Consider the following 17,740-nt stretch of genomic DNA (forward strand, 5'->3'; position numbering starts at 1 on the left):
AGGATTGGATCTTCTTTGGCTCAATGCCGGCATCGGTGAGTCTGTGGATTGTTGATCTATCTGGGGATGATAGATGACGATGTGCTGGATGTGCTTGCTCACTGAAGCTTGGCCCGTGGTTATGTTGATGAAAGCCAGGCCCGGGGCGATGTGTGAGCTTCCAAATCTCCTTGACTGCGGTAAGGCTCCCAACGCGTACCGGACCCACTTTTATCGCGTAATGATGAGAGTACAAGCGGGGTACGGAAAGGTCTCTCTGAAAGCAATTACGGCCAAAACACCATAGAAATCATTTTAAAGAGACCTATGACTTCTCAATCAATTCCCGACGAGGCACTCAACGCCTCTGATCCAAGTAGCTATATCACAGAGGAAGATAGCCGCCGTGAGCAGCCTAACGACGTCACGTGCCGACCCGTCTTCAGCCCGGCCCTAAGGTGCGGCGCCTACTTTCTTCCAATGGAGATGCCTTCTCGCGACTTCGTTATCAAGCCTCTGCCCCATACGCCTCTAGAGCTTTTCCAGCTTTTCCTACCTTATTCCTTAGTTGAAAGCTGGGTTCAATATACCAATAGTTGGGTTGAAAGCTTGCTCCGAGACCGTCATTTGAGCCCGAAAGCCCGGCTCAAAAGCTGGGTTAAAACCTCCGCTGCAGAAGTATACGTCTGGCTTGCCATCCTGATTTACATAGGAATTCACAAGGAATCTACGATCCACCGCCATTGGGAGACTTCTGCGCCGGAGCATCAGGCTGCCGACCACAGCATACGCAAATATCTAACGTACGACCGCTATCAGCTCCTTCAACGGCACATACGAGTCTTCAACCCGTTCAACACAGCCGATACACAACTTCCGAGGGTATTCCAAGCTGTGGATAACTGGTCTGAGCACATACAACGGGTATCTCTCGAGTTATGGGCCCCAGGCACGAATATCGCTGTGGATGAGTGTATGACCCGCTTCACAGGAAGATCATACGAGACAACGAAGGTCCCAAATAAACCTACGCCTCTCGGCTTCAAGTCTTGGGTTGCGGCTCAAAAGGGCTTCTTTCTGCGGTGGATTTGGCACCAGCCGAAGAAGCGATACGGGCCAGTTGCCCTGCCAAAGAAGAAGGGTCAGAAGAAGGGTCAAAGTCAGCTTTCTCGTCAGCTACGAAGTCAGAGAAGAAGGGGGCTTTATACGCCTCTTAATCCGACACAAAGCGTGGTCGTTGCCCTAGTTAATAAGCTGCCCAAAGCCAGATATCACGTCTTCATCGATAACCTCTTTTCCTCCGCGAATCTCTTCACACAGCTACGAAGGCTAGGCCACGGGGCCACAGGCACAGCCCGCCGCAACTGTGGTATTTACAAGCCCTTTGTGCAGCTCAAAGTTGATGACACTGCCGGCCGTAACCTTCTTCGATTTGGGGAGGTACGAAAGGCCCCAACAGTCGATCATAAGGCAAGGAAGAAAGACATATTTACGTGTGATTCCCTTACTAATTTGTCTCTTGGCTTGGCAGGTGAATCAAATCGCGTGGAAGGATAATGCCCTCGTGCTCTTCCTGACTTCTGTGTTTAAGGGAGACGAGCTCGTTAAGCGCAAGAGGAAGCGGCCAAATACAATGGAAGCTCGTGCACGCCCGATACAGCGTTATTTCGGTGACGAAGCTGTGAAGGAATTTCAGATCCCTTTGGTTGCCGCTCTCTATAACGACGAAATGAATCATGTGGACCGAGGAGATCAACTGAGGGCATCCCTAGGTTATGACCACCGCATTCGTCGGGGCCCTTGGCAGGCTCTAGCCTGGACTTTCCTCCTCGAAATAGCGCTCGTCAACAGTTATCTCCTTCAGCTTCACGGCAACCCAAGTTGGAAGCGATATAAGTCACAAGCGGCGTGGCGAGGCTGTATTGTAGATGCCCTCATCGCGACTTTCAGCCCGGCTTCTGAAGGAAGGAAGAGATACCGGTCCGGCAACGAAGACCTCAATAACCCGGGCCATAAGCTCATCTATCGAGGCCGCACCAAGCGCAGCGCTTGCCACGCCTGTCAGGGCCACCGCTGTGGCGATGCGAGGTCCAAAGGAAAGGAGCGTGCCTTGGCCGAGATCAACGGGAATAGAGGCAAGAAGAAGGTGCCCAAATCGAGGTACGGCTGTGAACTCTGCAATGTTGCGTTATGTAACTCGTCGGTTTGCTTTGACTTCTATCACCATAGAAATTAGGTGCGAAAAGAAGTACCCCTCATTTGCCCCATTTTAATTGGATCAGACCCCTGCCCGGTACGCGTTGGGAGCCTTATCGCAGTCAAGGAGATACCGTAAGAACTCGTTAAATTCGCGCTTTTTGAGTTCAACCGTCGGTCTTGGCGCATTACTTCCCGGATGATCACTTCCTCATACAGTTAGTATGTGGAAGTGATCATTCGAGGGGTAATATCAGAAGATCAGATGTTCCCCCGGCCAGGATTTTTGCAGTTTCTCTTTCATCCGATCTGAAGCTATCACCACCGCGTTTTTCACACGATGCCGCCGCTTGATGAGGTTGATCCCAATGCCGGCTGGACTGTGGCCTCAACACCAAGGAAAAAGCCCGGCCCAAAGCCCAAGCCTCTTGCAGAGCGGAAACCAAAGAGGATCCTGCCAATCCAACGCCCGGAAAGAAGCTATTCACCGGAGCAGAAGGCGGAAGTCCTCGTGTGGTTGATCCACGGCCACGTTATAAAGAAGGGTTGGAAAAGGAAGCCTACGGTTTATGATGCCTCGAGGCACTTTAAAATACCGGAAGGAACGATCCGTGGATGGCGACAAAAGCGTGAGTTTTCCTCGAAGAATATCATCGGAAACTCTGCCCCAAGTGGCCAGGCCTCGAAGATCAAGTGTACCTCTCTTTCTTAGAGCGCCGCGCCCAAGGGAAAGTAGCTACGACCTCTTGGTTCCGCCGGAAGGCACAGGCTATTTACAAGGAGTTATACCCGGACCAAAGCTCCCGGTTCCCTTTCTCCACCGGTTGGTGGCGGGGCTTCCTTCGGCGTCACAACATCGTAAAGCGACGAGTGACAAAGCAGTCAACCAAGAGGCCAGAGGATTATATCGACGTCGTGAATAGGTTCTTACGATTCATCAGGCGCATCTCTACATTACGATTCCAATCTCGGGCCATCACGATGATCTTGAACTCGCCAAAACGCCGGTTTTATCGGCGCCTAATACTCAACCTAGACGAGACCCCAATACCATTTGAGTATCTCGATGGCTTCACTTGGGAAATACGCGGCGCAAAATCAGTCTCCGGGAAAAGCGACCGCAGCGGGTGGAATAAACGGCAGGCCACCTTGATTCTTTATATATTCGCAGATGGCGAATTCAGGCTTCGACCGACTATCATATTTCATGGTACCCCTACCGATGAAGGCGGCCAGAATTACGAGAAGGAGCAGCATCTTTATTCCCCTGACGTCGACGTAGAGTTCAATAAGACAGCATATAATAACGAGGAGCTTTTTTCTTCCTGGATTGACAACAAGCTTCTTCCCTTACTAAGGATGAATAAGAGGATATATTGCTCGTGACGGATGCAGCCACATTCCATAAGACTGAAGGGATCAAGAAGAAACTAAGGGATAACGGTATCTCCCTTGCACTTATACCTCCCGGCTGTACGAGTCTTTTGCAACCCCTTGACACCGCTATCAACGCTCCTTTTAAGCGGTGGTTACAGGAGGCAACTGACGAGTATGTTGAGCAGATGGAAAGAGAGAAAGGGGAGGATTTTAACTGGTCAGTTAGTGATAAGAGAGTTATGGTTACTTATGTAGTTGCTTCTGCTTTAAAGCGTCTTAATGCACAGTCAGAGATGGTCAAAAAAGCGTTCTTGAACTGCGGAATAAGCATACGCCCTGACGGGACTGAGGACTGGCTGATCCGGATCAAGGATATACCTTCTGGTCAGATTGACTTCACTGGGTGGGAAGAAGCCGAGGAAGTCATCGTCAAAGACGAGGACCCCGTGGATCCCCTATGCGACGACGAGGAATTCCTCGTTGCCGACGATGACGAGCTTCTTCTGCGTACACGATATCACGAAGAAGTCGTCAAGCAGCTGCAGGAGCGGCTACGGAAGAGGGGCCTCAGGGTATCAGGGAAGAAGGCGGATCTGATCCAACGACTGCGAGATGATGATGACTCGCAGAAACCTCGAGAAGGAGATACGATATATATTAGCTGACTAGACTATTAGAATCAGCGCCTTCAGAAGTCTTATTGACCTTGTTATCTTGCCAAAAGAAGGCTATTCCCTCTTGCCATTCACGTTCCTTTCTTAACCTTCAGTCCATCTTCCCCCACCTCTTTCCTTTGCGGCGGCCATCTTCGTTATCACGATGTCGGAGGGCAGCTTCAATAGAAGGTGGAGGTTGGAAGTGGGAATAAGCCGCCTACCTATTTTTGGTAGGGGATCCGTTCTGCCGCCCATCCCCGCCCTCAGTGTGGCTTGCCAAGAGACGCCAGTTGAACTCAAAAAAGCGCGAATTTAACGAGTTCTTACGGTAGTCCCACACAGGCTTTCCTTTGCCGTAATAGAGAAGAGGCATCCTGTACGACGTGTTGTAGTCTTCCGTTTTCGTTTCTTCGTTGGCTTGGTCTTCGTTATCCCTGAGCGGTCACATCCGTAGATAACCCCGGTTCTTCCATTGGGAGTCTTCCAAGAGGTCGTAACTGAAAAGGCATAGCCCCGAGGCGCTGCCCAAGCATTGATTGCGGTGACTACCGTAAGAACTCACGAAATTCGAACAAAATTGAGTTCAACTAGTGTCTCTTGGCAAGCCACACAGAGGGCGGGGATGGGCGGCAGAACTGATTCCGCACTAAAAATAGGTAGGGGGCTTGTTCCCACTTCCAACCTCCTCCTTGCATTGAAGCTGCCCCCCGACATCGTGATAACGAAGATGGCTGCCGCCGGCTTCATAGACATCATATGTGTGTTTTTGGTGTTGAAGATCATGATAAGGCTATGCGAGGCTAACTAATTAGATGTCACATATGACTTTGAGACCGCAGCCTGCTTCGAGGTCGGACAGACCTACCGCCTTGAGTACCGACTCCCTTCCTCACCGGGTGAAGAAGAGGCCATTTCCCTAGTAAAATCAGGCTCTCATTACGGCTGGGTAAGGGTGCGCAGTAGGAAGCCTGTTGACGATGTCATGAGGCAGGGGAAATTATGTCTGTAAGGTAGAAGGCAAAGGAAAGAGGTGGAGGAAGATGGACTGGAGGTTAAGAAAGGAACGTGAATGGCAAGAGGGGATAGCCTTCTTTTGGCAAGATAATAAGGTCAATAAGACTTCTGAAGGCGCTGATTCTTCTAGTCTAGTTAGCTAATATATATCGTATCTCCTTCTCGAGGATTTTGCGAGTCATCATCATCTCGCAGTCGTTGGATCAGATCTGCCTTCTTCCCTGATACCTTGAGGCCCCTCTTCCGCAGCCGCTCTTGCAGCTGCTTGATGACTTCTTCGTGATATCGTGTACGCAGAAGAAGCTCGTCATCGTCGGCAGCTAGGAATTCCTCCTCATCACATAGGGGATCCACGGGGTCTTCGTCTTTGACGATGACTTCCTCGGCTTCTTCCCACCCAGTGAAGTCAATCTGATCAGAAGGTATATCCTTGATCCGGATCAGCCAGTCCTCGGTCCCGTCAGGGCGTACGCTTATTCCGCAGTTCAAGAACGCTTTTTTGACCATCTCTGACTGTGCATTAAGACGCTTTAAAGCAGAAGCAACCACATGAGTAACCATAACTCTCTTATCACTAACTGACCAGTTAAAATCCTCTCCTTTCTCTCTTTCCATCCGCTCAACATACTCGTCAGTTGCCTCCTGTAACCACCGCTTAAAAGGAGCGTTAATAGCGGTGTCAAGGGGTTGCAAAAGACTCGTACAGCCAGGGGGGATAAGGGCAAGGGAAATACTATTATCCCTTAATTTCTTCTTAATCCCTTCGGTCTTATGGAACGTGGCTGCATCCATCACGAGCAACATATCCTCTTCTTCGCCCTTAATAAGGGGAAGAAGCTTGTTGTCAATCCAGGAGGAAAAAAGCTCCTCGTTATTATATGCTGTTTTATTGAACTCCACGTCGACGTCAGGGGAATAAAGATGCTGCTCCTTCTCGTAATTTTGGCCGCCTTCATCGGTAGGGGTACCATGAAATATGATAGTCGGTCGAAGCCTGAATTCGCCATCTGCGAATATATAGAGAATCAAGGTGGCCTGGCGCTTATTCCATCCACTGCGGTCGCTTTTCCCAGAGACCGATTTTGCGCCGCGTATTTCCCAAGTGAAGCCATCGAGATACTCAAATGGTATTGGGGTCTCGTCTAGGTTGAGTATTAGGCGCCGATAAAACCGGCGTTTTGGCGAGTTCAAGATCATCGTGATAGCCCGAGATTGGAATCCTAATGTAGAGATGCGTCTAACGAATCGTAAGAATCTATTCACAATATCGATATAATCCTCTGGCCGCTTAGTTGACTGCTTCGTCACTCGTCGTTTTACAATGTTATGACGCCGAAGAAAGCCCCTCCACCAACCGGTGGAGAAAGGGAACCGGGAGGCTTGGTCCGGGTATAACTCCTTGTAAATAGCCTGTGCGTGCCGGCGGAACCAGGAGGTCGTAGCTACTTTCCCTTGGGCGCGGCGCTCTAAGAAAGAGAGGTATACTCGATCTTCAAGGTCCGGCCACTTAGGGCAAAGTCTGCGGATATGTTCTTCAAGGAAAGACTCACGCTTAACGTGCCACCCGTGGATCGTGGTTAGGGGTATTTTGAAGTGCTTCTCGGCATCACGAAGCGTAGGTTTCCTCTTCCACCCTCTTCTTATAACATGGCCGTGGATCAGCCACACGAGGACTTCTGCCTTCTGTTCCGGTGAATAGCTTCTCTCCGGGCGTTGGATTGGCATGATCCTCTTGACCTTCCGCTCTTCAAGAGGCTTAGGCTTTGGGCCGGGCCTTTTCCTTGGTGTTGAGGCCACAGTCCAGCCGGCATTAGGATCAACCTCATCAAGCGGCGGCATTGTGTGAAAAACGCGGTGGTGATAGCTTCAGATCGGATGAAAGAGAAACTCCAAAAATCATGGCCCGGGGGGACATCTGATCTTCTGATATTACCCCTCAATTGATCACTTCCACATATTAACTGTATGAGGAAGTGATCATCCGGGAAGCAATGCGCCAAGACCGCCGGTTGAACTCAATTTTGTTCGAATTTCGTGAGTTCTTACGGTATTTCTACTTTCCCTCTTATCAACACAGCCTCGCACACAGATAGCTCCTTACTGAGACTGCTCTGCTTCAAGATGTTTCACGGGTCCACCCTACAGACAGGGCCCAAGCGACCAGGCAGGACCAGCTGATAATACACCATGTGGTGAGCAGGTTTGGGGTGATGCTGATCTCAGTTTGTTGCCATGCCAGTGACGTAAGCCTTGCAACAGAGGAGGGGCGGCACGCAACCCCTTGGTGCCGGAAGCGGTGGCTCCAGCACATCCACCTCACCTGCTCTCTCCGAGTTATTACTAAATAATACGTCATGCCGCCCACCATTTGCCGAGACAACCATGGCGACCAAAAAGCGTGGCCCCTACTTGCGGGGGGTCATTGACTAGCAAAAGGGGCCCTTGATTCGCAAAAAATAAAGATACTTCCAAAAAGGGGGGTAATGCTGCTAAATAGAAGTACCTCTTTTTCATGAATAAACCCGGATTCTGCACATATGACCCCGCCATCACAACAACCCCGCTCTTGACATCACTACCCCTAGTCAACTTTGACACTATCATGTCCACACCAATATAACAAATATATTCACAACAGTTCCAATTCTGCACCAATGGCTACGGCAAATTCATCAATCGGTAGTCCTGACTCAGGAGAAGCTGCCATTCGATTCTGGGTAGACCCAGACACCGGAAAGCCTAACTTTCCCCGGTATAACACTGAGAACCTCGAACAGAGGACAGTGTGTCGCATAACATTCGTGTGACCGGATGTAACTATCCGGTTTCACATCTGGCCTGTCGCATAATCCCAACGACATGAACTTAAATAGCTCTGCCTGAACACATGGCTGTTCGATTTCTTTTGTTCTTCAGATAATTCTCATTAATTGACTGGTGCCATCAATGATCCCTGTGGAGCTAGTTGTCTGACACGCGCTTTAAAAGCGATCGACACACGTAGTCAGGTGACGCGCCTTTTGGATGACATGCTGTACGGGCTTGATTCAAATAGGAATAGCCTAAAAATGTAACCCGGCTCATAAACCGGTCGCCAAAACTCGAAGGATGAAAAAGACGGCTTTTCAAGGGGGAAAGAGGGCCCCGCTGATGACTCACATTTTGTGGCTGTCCTCAAGGGCCCACATGAGCCAACGGGTATAGGCATAATCGAGAGTAATATTAACCCAACCCCTCTTAATCAATATTTTAATTTTTTTTTCTCTTTTAACTAACTATTCCATCTTATTTAGTAACGTACATGATAAGCATGCGACGCATCCAAGTATGCGACGCACTTTTCCCTCCTACACCTAACCTTCCACTTAATCAATTGATTCCATAACCACCAACCATGTCAGACCCAAATACAGAGGCTAGAACCCTTCTTGCCCTTCAGGCCATTCAAAATGACCCAAAGCTAAGCGTCCGACGCGCTGCAAAGATCTATAAGGTCTCCGAGTCAAGGCTACGTCGTCGCAGACAAGGCATTCAATCGCGATGCGATTGGATCCCAAAGTCACGCCGACTATCTGATCTAGAGGAACAGATCCTAATTCAGTTTATTCTCCACCTAGATTCGCGAGGATTTCCCCCGCGACTGCGTTTTGTTGAAGAAATGGCCAACCGACTGCTCGCCGACCGCGACACGCCACCCGTCGGCAAGCGCTGGGCTCATAACTTCGTTACGCGACACCAAGAGCTTAAGACGCGTTTTTTTCGTAAATACGACTACCAGAGAGCCAAGTGCGAAGATCCAACCATTATTCGCAATTGGTTTAGGCTCGTGGCGAATACAATCGCGAAGTATGGCATCCGATCAGATGATATCTGGAACTTTGATGAGACCGGCTTTATGATGGGCATAATTCAGAGCGGAATGGTCGTCACAGGCACAGATAGGCGTGGAAAGCCAAAATCAGTGCAGCCTGGAAACCGGGAATGGATTACGGTCATTCAGGCGATCAATGCGGAAGGCTGGGCGATCCAGCCGTTTATCATCGGTGCGGGCCAATATCACCTCGCCAATTGGTACCAAGAAAGCAACCTCCCGGGCGATTGGGCTATTGCAACGAGCCAAAATGGTTGGACCGATAACGACATCGGTCTCGAGTGGCTAAAGCACTTTGACCGGTGTACAAGCAACCGATCAGTTGGTTCCTATCGTCTTTTGATCCTCGACGGCCACGAAAGTCACCACTCCGTCGACTTTGAGAGATATTGTGAGGAAAAGAAGATTATTACGCTTTGTATGCCGCCTCATTCGTCTCATCTACTTCAGCCTCTTGACGTCGGGTACTTTAACCTGCTTAAGCAGGCTTATGGTCGAGAAATAGAGCATTTGATCAGATGCTCTATAACCCATATTTCTAAGACCGAGTTCTTTCCAGCCTTCTACGCCGCGCATCAGGCTACTATGACAGAAAGAAACATCAGGTCAGCCTTTAGAGGAGCTGGGCTTGTCCCTCTTGACCCAGAAAGTATAGTCTCAAAGCTTGATGTGCAGCTACGGACTCCAACGCCTGCCGAGGAGGTAGTCAGCCCTACGACCCCTTGGGTCTCAAAGACCCCAAAGACCGTGCTTGAGGCCGGATCTCAGTCTGAATACCTCGAAAGACGAATCAGGAGGCATCATAGTAGCTCTCCAGAGTCAATTATTGCAGCTATGAAGTCTCTTGAGAAAGGGACAAAGGCAGTTATGCATAAGGTTGCCTTACTGGTTGCTGAAAACCAAGACCTTCGGCAGGCAAATGAGATACTAAGCCGGCGCCGGAGGGTCAAAAGGACTAGACTACAGAAAGGAGGGGTAATGATAGTAGATCAAGCAAGGCAAGCAATTGATCAGATGGATGTTGATGCGCAGGTAGTTGCGGAATCGTCAAGAGGTGGTGGTCGGGGAAGGTCGGTCGGACCGGGTGTTCGGCGATGTGGTGTATGCGGCAAGCCCGGGCATAATGCAAGAACGTGTCAGGTAGTGATTGAGACGTCTGGGGAAGAGTATCCCTTCAATTGTCGAGGAGCTCCGGTCGGGTCACAGCAGGGGTTGGCAGCCAATAAAAATGCATTGGATCAAAGGTACCTAGCCCCTCACCTATTTTAGCCTATGGTAGAAGTACCAGCAATCTCTCGAGTTACAAATCGCTACATCATACTGCTCACATCCCCAAACTGTCTGGCGCCTCCTTTTATTACGACTGACCGGCGCCAACGGCCTCCTTGAGCTTCTTGACCTCGGCTGCCCTAATTGAAGCCCCTGGATTGACTGCCTCTGTAGGTAGTGATGAAGGTATCGATTGAAAAGTCATCGTTGAATTGAGAATGGTTTGTATGAGGATTTAGATGGTGATGATTAATGACACATCGTGTGGTTCCCCTCATGTACCTCCTCGTTGACAGGGGTGGTGTGGGGCGGGGTACTTGCCGGAGCTCCTCGACAATTGAAGGGATAATAGCTTTATTATTATTATTATTTTTACTTAAAATAAAAAATTAATATAACATTTTTTTATCTCTTAAAGGGTATTTAATTCCTCTAACCTCTATATAAGAAATAAAAAAGAATTATCCCTTTCTACCTTCTAAGAACTTCTGCCATTTCTCAGCGCAATGATTAGGGGAACGATGCGAGCCGAAACGGGAACCAAAGTAAGCCGTCTCGTTATATGCGACAGTCACGTCCGGTGCGTAAAGATGACTCTTATCGGCGTAAATCCTATCTTTTAGACTAACTACGCTATGGAAGATAATCTTCAGCTTCAACCGTAACGACCCGTCGCGAAGATATATAACCCAAGGGTGGCCTCCCTCTTACTCCCCCCGCTGCGGTCAGTTTTACCGGCCACGGTTTTCGCCCCGCGTAATTCCCATATATTTCCATTGAGGTATTCAAAAGGAATATGCATTGCTAATTGGCAGCCTTCATTGGTGCGTGTACTAAGTAGTTATGCGGATTTGAATACCTCGGTTATCAGCTCGCTACCCCAAGTCGCCAGATTCTCACGAGGCAGCCGAGGATCGGAAGAAGGTCGACAAAACTAGACGTATGCATGAACAGGCCACCGAGGAGCCAGAGGCGATGCAAGAAACGAACGAGCAACTTAGAAAGGCGCGAGAACACCATGGAAGAGCTGAAACAACTGCAAGAACAGCTGGACATGGTGGCCCAAAGCATTGCGGCTAATAACTCTATCGTTCCTTGCACTTTCAGTTGAAGTGGTCGTTTCGCGTTGTTATTGGCTTAGGACCCCTGTAATTCCCCACAATCCTCTTTCACCTGAAATAAAGCTCTCAATGCAATACTAATAAAAAATATGGCGCGTCACTTAGTTATATAATCGCAATTGCTTCTCTTATTTAATAGCCCAAAACGCACCACTGATCTTATCTGCTTAAACTACAGGTTCGCCTTGATAGCATGGGAGGAAACCAGCTCGTTCTTAACTTCAAACGCAGCCCTGGTTCCCTCCACAATGGCACCGTCGATAAACCCACGCCAGCCCAATGCCCAATCCGCATTGGCAAACAGAACGGCGTCCTGGTATCGGAAAGCGAAATCAGGACGATACATGCACCAACCGCCTTTGGCCAATTCGTCACGGCTCCAATCGTGCCAGAGCTAATCCCACCTGTTAGTCCATATCTTGTGCAGTGACGGGTGAAGAACAGAAAGTTCCTCGTGAGAGTGCTAGAGGTTTACTCACCACTTTTTCAACTGGCATATCGGGGTAGGCCTCGCGTGCCTCATCATAGAATGACTTGGCATCGTCTTCTGTGCTCAACGAAGCATCGTTTCTCCCAAATGCAACCATGTGACGGCTGCCGTTACTTTTGGTGCGACCGTCACCCAGTGTGGTCACGATTCTGGCCTTTGGATAACGCAAAACAGACAAGGGACGAGTCTCTGAGGCGCCAATCTTGAAGTGAATCTTGGCTCCGTTGTGAACCTGGCCAAGGCGTGCTGCTTCATCTCTAGTCGCGCTCAGGGGAGGATCAAACTTGACTTCTCGGAGAACGTTGAGGGGGACTGTCGATATGAGGAGGCGACCGCGGAATTGGCGTCCATCCCTCAATGTCACCGTCACGGAACCGTTCTTGTCGGATACTGACTCGACGCGTGTCTTGAAGATATAAGAGAGTCTGCGACTGGACAGCCTCCTTAAAGAACTGCAGGGCGAAATGCGTCTGGCCCTCTTTGATCTTGTATACTTCTGTGAACTCGTACAGGCCAGAGGTTGAGTAGCCGCTCAGAGCCCACCATCGGAGCACGTCAAAGAAGCCTACATTGTCGAAGTCCTCATTGCCGACGATTCCCTCAATCAAACCCTTGAGAATGCAGGTCTGGGTTTTGGTGAGTGACCCGCGTACTTGGTTCAGTCTGTCGTTGACGGACAAAGACTCATAAACTCTTGCGTCAGGGTTGCGCAGGGAATCATGGGGGAATGGGATTCCCGTTTTGCGTTCTTCACCATCAACATTGCAGTAGATTTTGAAAGCATGATCGGCCAGCTTGTCCTTTTGATTTCTTTTCAGCTGAAACTCTTAGATACCGGTCGTGGTGTACTTACAAATGTCTCCAGTGACAGCTGTTGCTTCTCGCCATCGTCATCCACCAAGACGGAGCGTGGCTGGTTGGGCACATCACCAGTGACAACAAAGTCCCGGTGAAGGTTGTAGCGAGCCATCAGACATGGCTATATGAATATTCAAATAAGGTCTTATATGAATATGCATGAATATATTCATATTCATATCCATATAAGATATGAATATAATATGTACTTTCGTATTCATATTCATGCATATTCATATAATGGAGAGGGTCCTGATTGGCACAAATGAGATTTAATCTCTGTGGATGATAGGTACTAGTCACCTCCGGCCTCATTAGCTTCGGCTGCATGGCAGGATAGGCGCTATGTCATTAATCTCACAGTCACTTAAGCTGCTGGACCTTCTCCTAGGACACTGCGAAAAGTGGAAGGTATATGGCTAAGTTTTACATTTTCCTGCTTTCTCCATGGATTATACCGTTATACGGCATGCTAATCAGCTAATTCGGCCCACTACTCGCAGCCGAGCAATCGCGATGATCGTATAATTCACTCTATCGATATGTGCTAGTTTATACTCGATAAGTATTACACTATGGCCGAGGATGGCCCCGTATATGCCCCCGCCCTCCTTCTCGATCCTATTAAACGCAAGAGCTATATCAAAGAATGTTAGCCCGAGGAATAGCACGAGGGCGCGTTTGCCGCCGCCCGTAGTCTCTAGATAAAAGAGACTAATCACGATATCTAGATATAGCTCTCAGAGCAATCCTTAGCTACGCCTACTTTATTAAAGCGAAAGAAAGATATAATACTCTCAAAGATGCGCTTAGAACTGCGAAATAAGATAATAGCGAGAGCACGGGACAAGGATAATTTTGATAGCTTTATCTCAGAGGCTCCTATCACACTTACAGAGGGTACTACGCCCCTTTAATAGTAGTATAGTGAGGACGTTCGTATAGTATACCCACGGCTTAGCCATATAGCTATCGATATCCTATCTGTACCAGCAGAATCAGCAGAGCCAGAGCAGACCTTTTCGGGGGCTAGGCGCACAGCTAGATGGGATAGGCTACGATTGCTAATTGAGAGCATTGAGAAGATTAAGTGTATCGGCAACTGGCTGCGTGAGGGACATATTAGACCGTTAGCTGAGGGGGGGGTAGGCCTCCCGTGTGATCCTGAGGCTATAGAGGGTGATATTTAATAGTGTATAGGTCAAACGGGGGCGATTGAGAAGTTTTCGGGCTATATAGCTACATCAATGGGTTCCTCTCACTTTACTGCGGTAGCTTGGCATCACGTGAGCCCTTATATGAATATGCATGAATATGTTATATGAATATGTGTTTTGCAAGATAAGTTGAATATAATATGAATATGAGAAAATCGGCGTGAATATTCATATAGCCATGTATGGCTCCGAGCCATTTCACGGTAGACGTGAGGCTGCTCCCAGTGAATCCAGGTTCCTCCCATCTTGTAGAGAGGCCATCAACATTTGATGTCCATGTCCTGCCTCCGATACGATCACGTCCCTCGAGTAGCAGAACATGATGGCCTATTCTCGGAGATTAGTATGGGCTTAATAAGGGATGGACTCTGTGACAGAGCTTGCCTAATAAAGTGAGGTCGCGGGCAGCTGTCAAACCAGCGAATCCAGCACCAATAATGATGGTATCGAACGTCTTAGATGTAACCTGAGCCCAGTTGCTCGCCGGTGCGATAACTCCGTTGCATGGCAAGCCATTGGAGATACCACCACCAACCTTATACTCGTGGTCCTCAGCAGTCTTCTTCTCAGACATTGTGATATGCTTTGGTGCACGGCTCTTTGTGTGCTCAAGATGTTTCGGATAAGTGATAGATAGAGTAAGTGGTAGAAGAGTGAGGTCAGAGATGTAATGATGATAGGATTTCCCAAGGGATAAACTAGTCATACTAGGTTTATATTAGCAGAAGATTAGGTTATATATAACTAAGTAAGAAATATAGTTATATCTAGTAATATACTTAAGGTATTACATATAATTAAGTTATATTAATAGCTAGGGTAATTAATATATAAGAGAGTATAATAAATATATTTTATATACTTAAGTACCATGCACAACCACCCTTTCGCCAACCCCACCCTTTCGCCAGGCAAAAAAACAAAAAGCACCACCAAAAATCAACATGTTTACTTACACAGAACTTGGCCAAATTGATAGGTGCGTGCAAGAATTTGCGTCTTGTGAATAATAGTTGCGTCTCTCTATTGAATCCTGGGTCTTTTGATAAGCCGCCCTGACCGCGTGGTTAGTTGATGGGGTATGGTTTCCTCTCTGACTTCAATGACCGACGCAGCCTCCGATTCTGACCCCGGCTCCCCTGAACGGCCACATTCCACCGCAACAGGCATATTTTGAGTCTCCTCTTTGAATATGGCTTCCCCAGCAGCTAGAGTCTCACCAAGAGTCATAAAACGTTTGTTAGGATTCGGCACCGCCTTCCTCTTCTTCCCTCTCTTCAGGCGAGCCAATTCCTCCTCTAGGCTAGCAATCCTCGCAGTATGCGCCGCTACCATCTGCTGTTGAGCCTCAAAGCCCTTTGCTATTACGTTGTAGCGCCTCCGTGTCTTTGGTGTTTTGTTCAGCCCAAGATCACGAATTTGACGGCTCGTCTGTGGTGTATCGTCCTAGTCAAAATACGGTGCGGGTTCGGGGGTCGCTCTTGGGCTGCCATTTGGCCTATCTTGGTGGATTTCTGGGTGCCGCAGCGCTTTGGCACGTGAGATCGGCCAATTTCCAGTAACCCTCCAGCCGGAGAGTATGTTCTTCTCAGTCATTCCAACTCGACGCGCCTTGGCGTAGGCCCTGATGAAATTAACCTTGTCCATTGGAGTGGAATCAGTCAACGAAGCGAACTTTTCTAACTCTCGTCGATATGCGGCTTTGGAGGCATTGAATACTCCATTGTCCAACGGCTGGAGTCCATGAGAGCAGTGTGCTGGCAGATAGCAACAATAAACGTTATTCAAAAAGCACGTGGCCATCCATTCATCCTTCCATCGCTCAGTAGTGATCTTGAGCTGAAGAAAACGAAGAACATACCGTTGCATGACTCCCATGACCATCTAAAATGATCAGTCTCGCGTCAGAGTCGTCGGCAGGCCTGGTCGGGGGCAGATAGACTCTTTCAAGCCATTCAACGCCAATGTGGTCGTCAGTCCACCCGTTAGGCGAAGTTATGTAATACCAGTCTGCTATCTTCTTGAATTCCTCAAGAAACCACTGTTTCTGGAGTTCTTTCCCCTTGAAGATTATGCCAGGGATTAAGGCGCGCCCGTCAGCAGTGACAGCTTCGATAAATGAAGTCCAGTTTCGAGTTTGTGGTCCCTTGAGAAATGCCTTCCGCCTTGGGTCCGCGCTTCCAACAACCAGGCTATCCAGGCCTAAATAAAGAGAATTAGTCGGTCGAATTTCAAACACTGGCAAGGAATATAGGTATATGCTTGCCGAAACCAGTCATAATACCTCCTTCATCAACGTTGACGGTGTTTTCCGGCTTGATCCAGCCGTACTGGCCCTCCCTGATATCAAAGTACCAATGAACCGCTTTGGGTGTGAAAGAGTCGAACCTCTTGGCTTCTTGACGTCTACCCATCTTGGTCTTTAGATCTGCGCGGCGACTGATAAACTTGATCACCCAATTGCGTCCTAAGTCGGGATGTTCGCCCTGCTGTCTCAACAGGCCCATGACACAGGCGCGAATCTGACTGTGGGACGGAGCGTAGCCCAAGGACTCCTGCCGGAGTATCCAGGCAGCCAATCTATCCTCTTGGTTCTTGGACAAGCGTCGATGAGGGTGGATCTGCTCTTTAGCGGCCCCGCGGCCGTTAAGTCTGTCGACTAGAGTGCTTCGAGGCACTCCCCGTCTCTGAGCGGCTTGAGGAGGTGAAACGCCATCATCAGTAACATCCAAGATAGCCTCTGCCATGTTTTCCTCTGTATATTTCCATCGAGGTCTCGACCTAGGCATTTTCTTGTCGTTGTCGCAGACAAAGGTCAAAATACACGGAAAAGAGCGGTGAGGAGTTTGATGATTAAACCAACACTATTTCCATAGCACAGCATGCATAGATCGCCTACCCCGCACAGCCTAAGAGAGCTAAAATCGTTAACTCCAATCATTTCTATAATCAATAGAGGCATTGTCCTCTAAGTAGCTATTTACTTTGGCCAATTCTGGTATAAGTGAAGTTGATGAGTTTTGGTGAAGCTTTTTTTATTTTGCTTGCCGAAAGAGGGGGTATGCCGAAAGAGGGGTTGTGGATGGTAGGTAATTTGAATACCTTCACAGGAGACGCAAACCGCTCGCGGTTTGCCCAAATGAGCCTTGAGGGGCGAAGTTTGATACGGGATAGTCATAGAGAAGAGTTTGCTAAGCTTTTGCAAATGACACTTATCAAGAAGTTTCGCTTTTGTCGCCAATGTCGAGATGGTGTGTGTGTTGTGTGACTAGTGATGCAGCCTACGAAGGGCCAAAAATAGACGGTTCTTCCAGCGAACGGAGAGAGAAAAATGGAAGGTTTATTAAGGAGAACAGGCTAGGTAGTCGCCAATCGCAGTCCAAGTACGGCGGCTGCTTTAGACAAGTAGGCCGAAGGCCGTTTTAGTCCGCCGTCTCAAAAGAGGATACAGTCTGCCGAAGTCCGAATTACACCATCACACCAGAAGATGCTTTGTCCAGCTTTTTGCCCTGCTGCCAAGTGTCCTAAAATGACTGGCGATTGCACTATACGTACCTACTCGGGCTTGCCTCTGACATTCGCTTCCTCAACCCAGAGTGTATCCAAGGATGAATATAAGAAGTGAAGTCTTGCCTTGATTCCCTACTGTACACACACACACATGAGTCTATTACGCCCGGTAGGCCCTGCCC

The 17,740-nt window shown here is 48.7% G+C and overlaps 5 protein-coding genes across 5 annotated transcripts; 2 read left to right on the forward strand and 3 right to left on the reverse strand.

Moving 5' to 3' along the window:
* Positions 1–23: 23 nt before the first annotated feature.
* On the forward strand, positions 24–4,217 carry MRS44_017515 (uncharacterized protein; the record flags this gene model as incomplete). Its single annotated transcript, XM_065615426.1, has 6 exons — positions 24–35; positions 301–1,419; positions 1,511–2,139; positions 2,491–2,804; positions 2,855–3,453; positions 3,585–4,217. The coding sequence occupies 6 exons, from the start codon at positions 24–26 to the stop codon at positions 4,215–4,217; spliced, it is 3,306 nt and encodes a 1,101-aa protein (XP_065471498.1).
* A 1,140-nt stretch (positions 4,218–5,357) lies between these two features.
* MRS44_017516 (uncharacterized protein) lies at positions 5,358–7,061 on the reverse strand (the record flags this gene model as incomplete). The annotated part of the gene is made up of 1 exon (XM_065615427.1): positions 5,358–7,061. The coding sequence occupies one exon, from the start codon at positions 7,059–7,061 to the stop codon at positions 5,358–5,360; it is 1,704 nt and encodes a 567-aa protein (XP_065471499.1).
* Positions 7,062–8,616: 1,555 nt separating this feature from the next.
* Positions 8,617–9,848, forward strand: MRS44_017517 (uncharacterized protein; the record flags this gene model as incomplete). The annotated part of the gene is made up of 2 exons (XM_065615428.1): positions 8,617–9,698; positions 9,800–9,848. The coding sequence occupies 2 exons, from the start codon at positions 8,617–8,619 to the stop codon at positions 9,846–9,848; spliced, it is 1,131 nt and encodes a 376-aa protein (XP_065471500.1).
* A 1,807-nt stretch (positions 9,849–11,655) lies between these two features.
* MRS44_017518 (uncharacterized protein) lies at positions 11,656–14,622 on the reverse strand (the record flags this gene model as incomplete). Its single annotated transcript, XM_065615429.1, has 7 exons — positions 11,656–11,877; positions 11,963–12,285; positions 12,338–12,773; positions 12,827–12,952; positions 13,727–13,734; positions 13,786–13,872; positions 14,466–14,622. 7 exons carry the CDS (start codon positions 14,620–14,622, stop codon positions 11,656–11,658), a joined length of 1,359 nt encoding a protein of 452 aa, XP_065471501.1.
* Positions 14,623–15,494: 872 nt separating this feature from the next.
* MRS44_017519 (uncharacterized protein) lies at positions 15,495–16,795 on the reverse strand (the record flags this gene model as incomplete). The annotated part of the gene is made up of 3 exons (XM_065615430.1): positions 15,495–15,782; positions 15,910–16,250; positions 16,333–16,795. The coding sequence occupies 3 exons, from the start codon at positions 16,793–16,795 to the stop codon at positions 15,495–15,497; spliced, it is 1,092 nt and encodes a 363-aa protein (XP_065471502.1).
* Positions 16,796–17,740: the final 945 nt, after the last annotated feature.

This window comes from Fusarium solani (assembly GCF_023522795.1).
Source record: "Fusarium solani strain SB1 chromosome Unknown bctg00000014, whole genome shotgun sequence".
Classification (NCBI taxonomy): Eukaryota; Fungi; Ascomycota; class Sordariomycetes; order Hypocreales; family Nectriaceae; genus Fusarium; species Fusarium solani.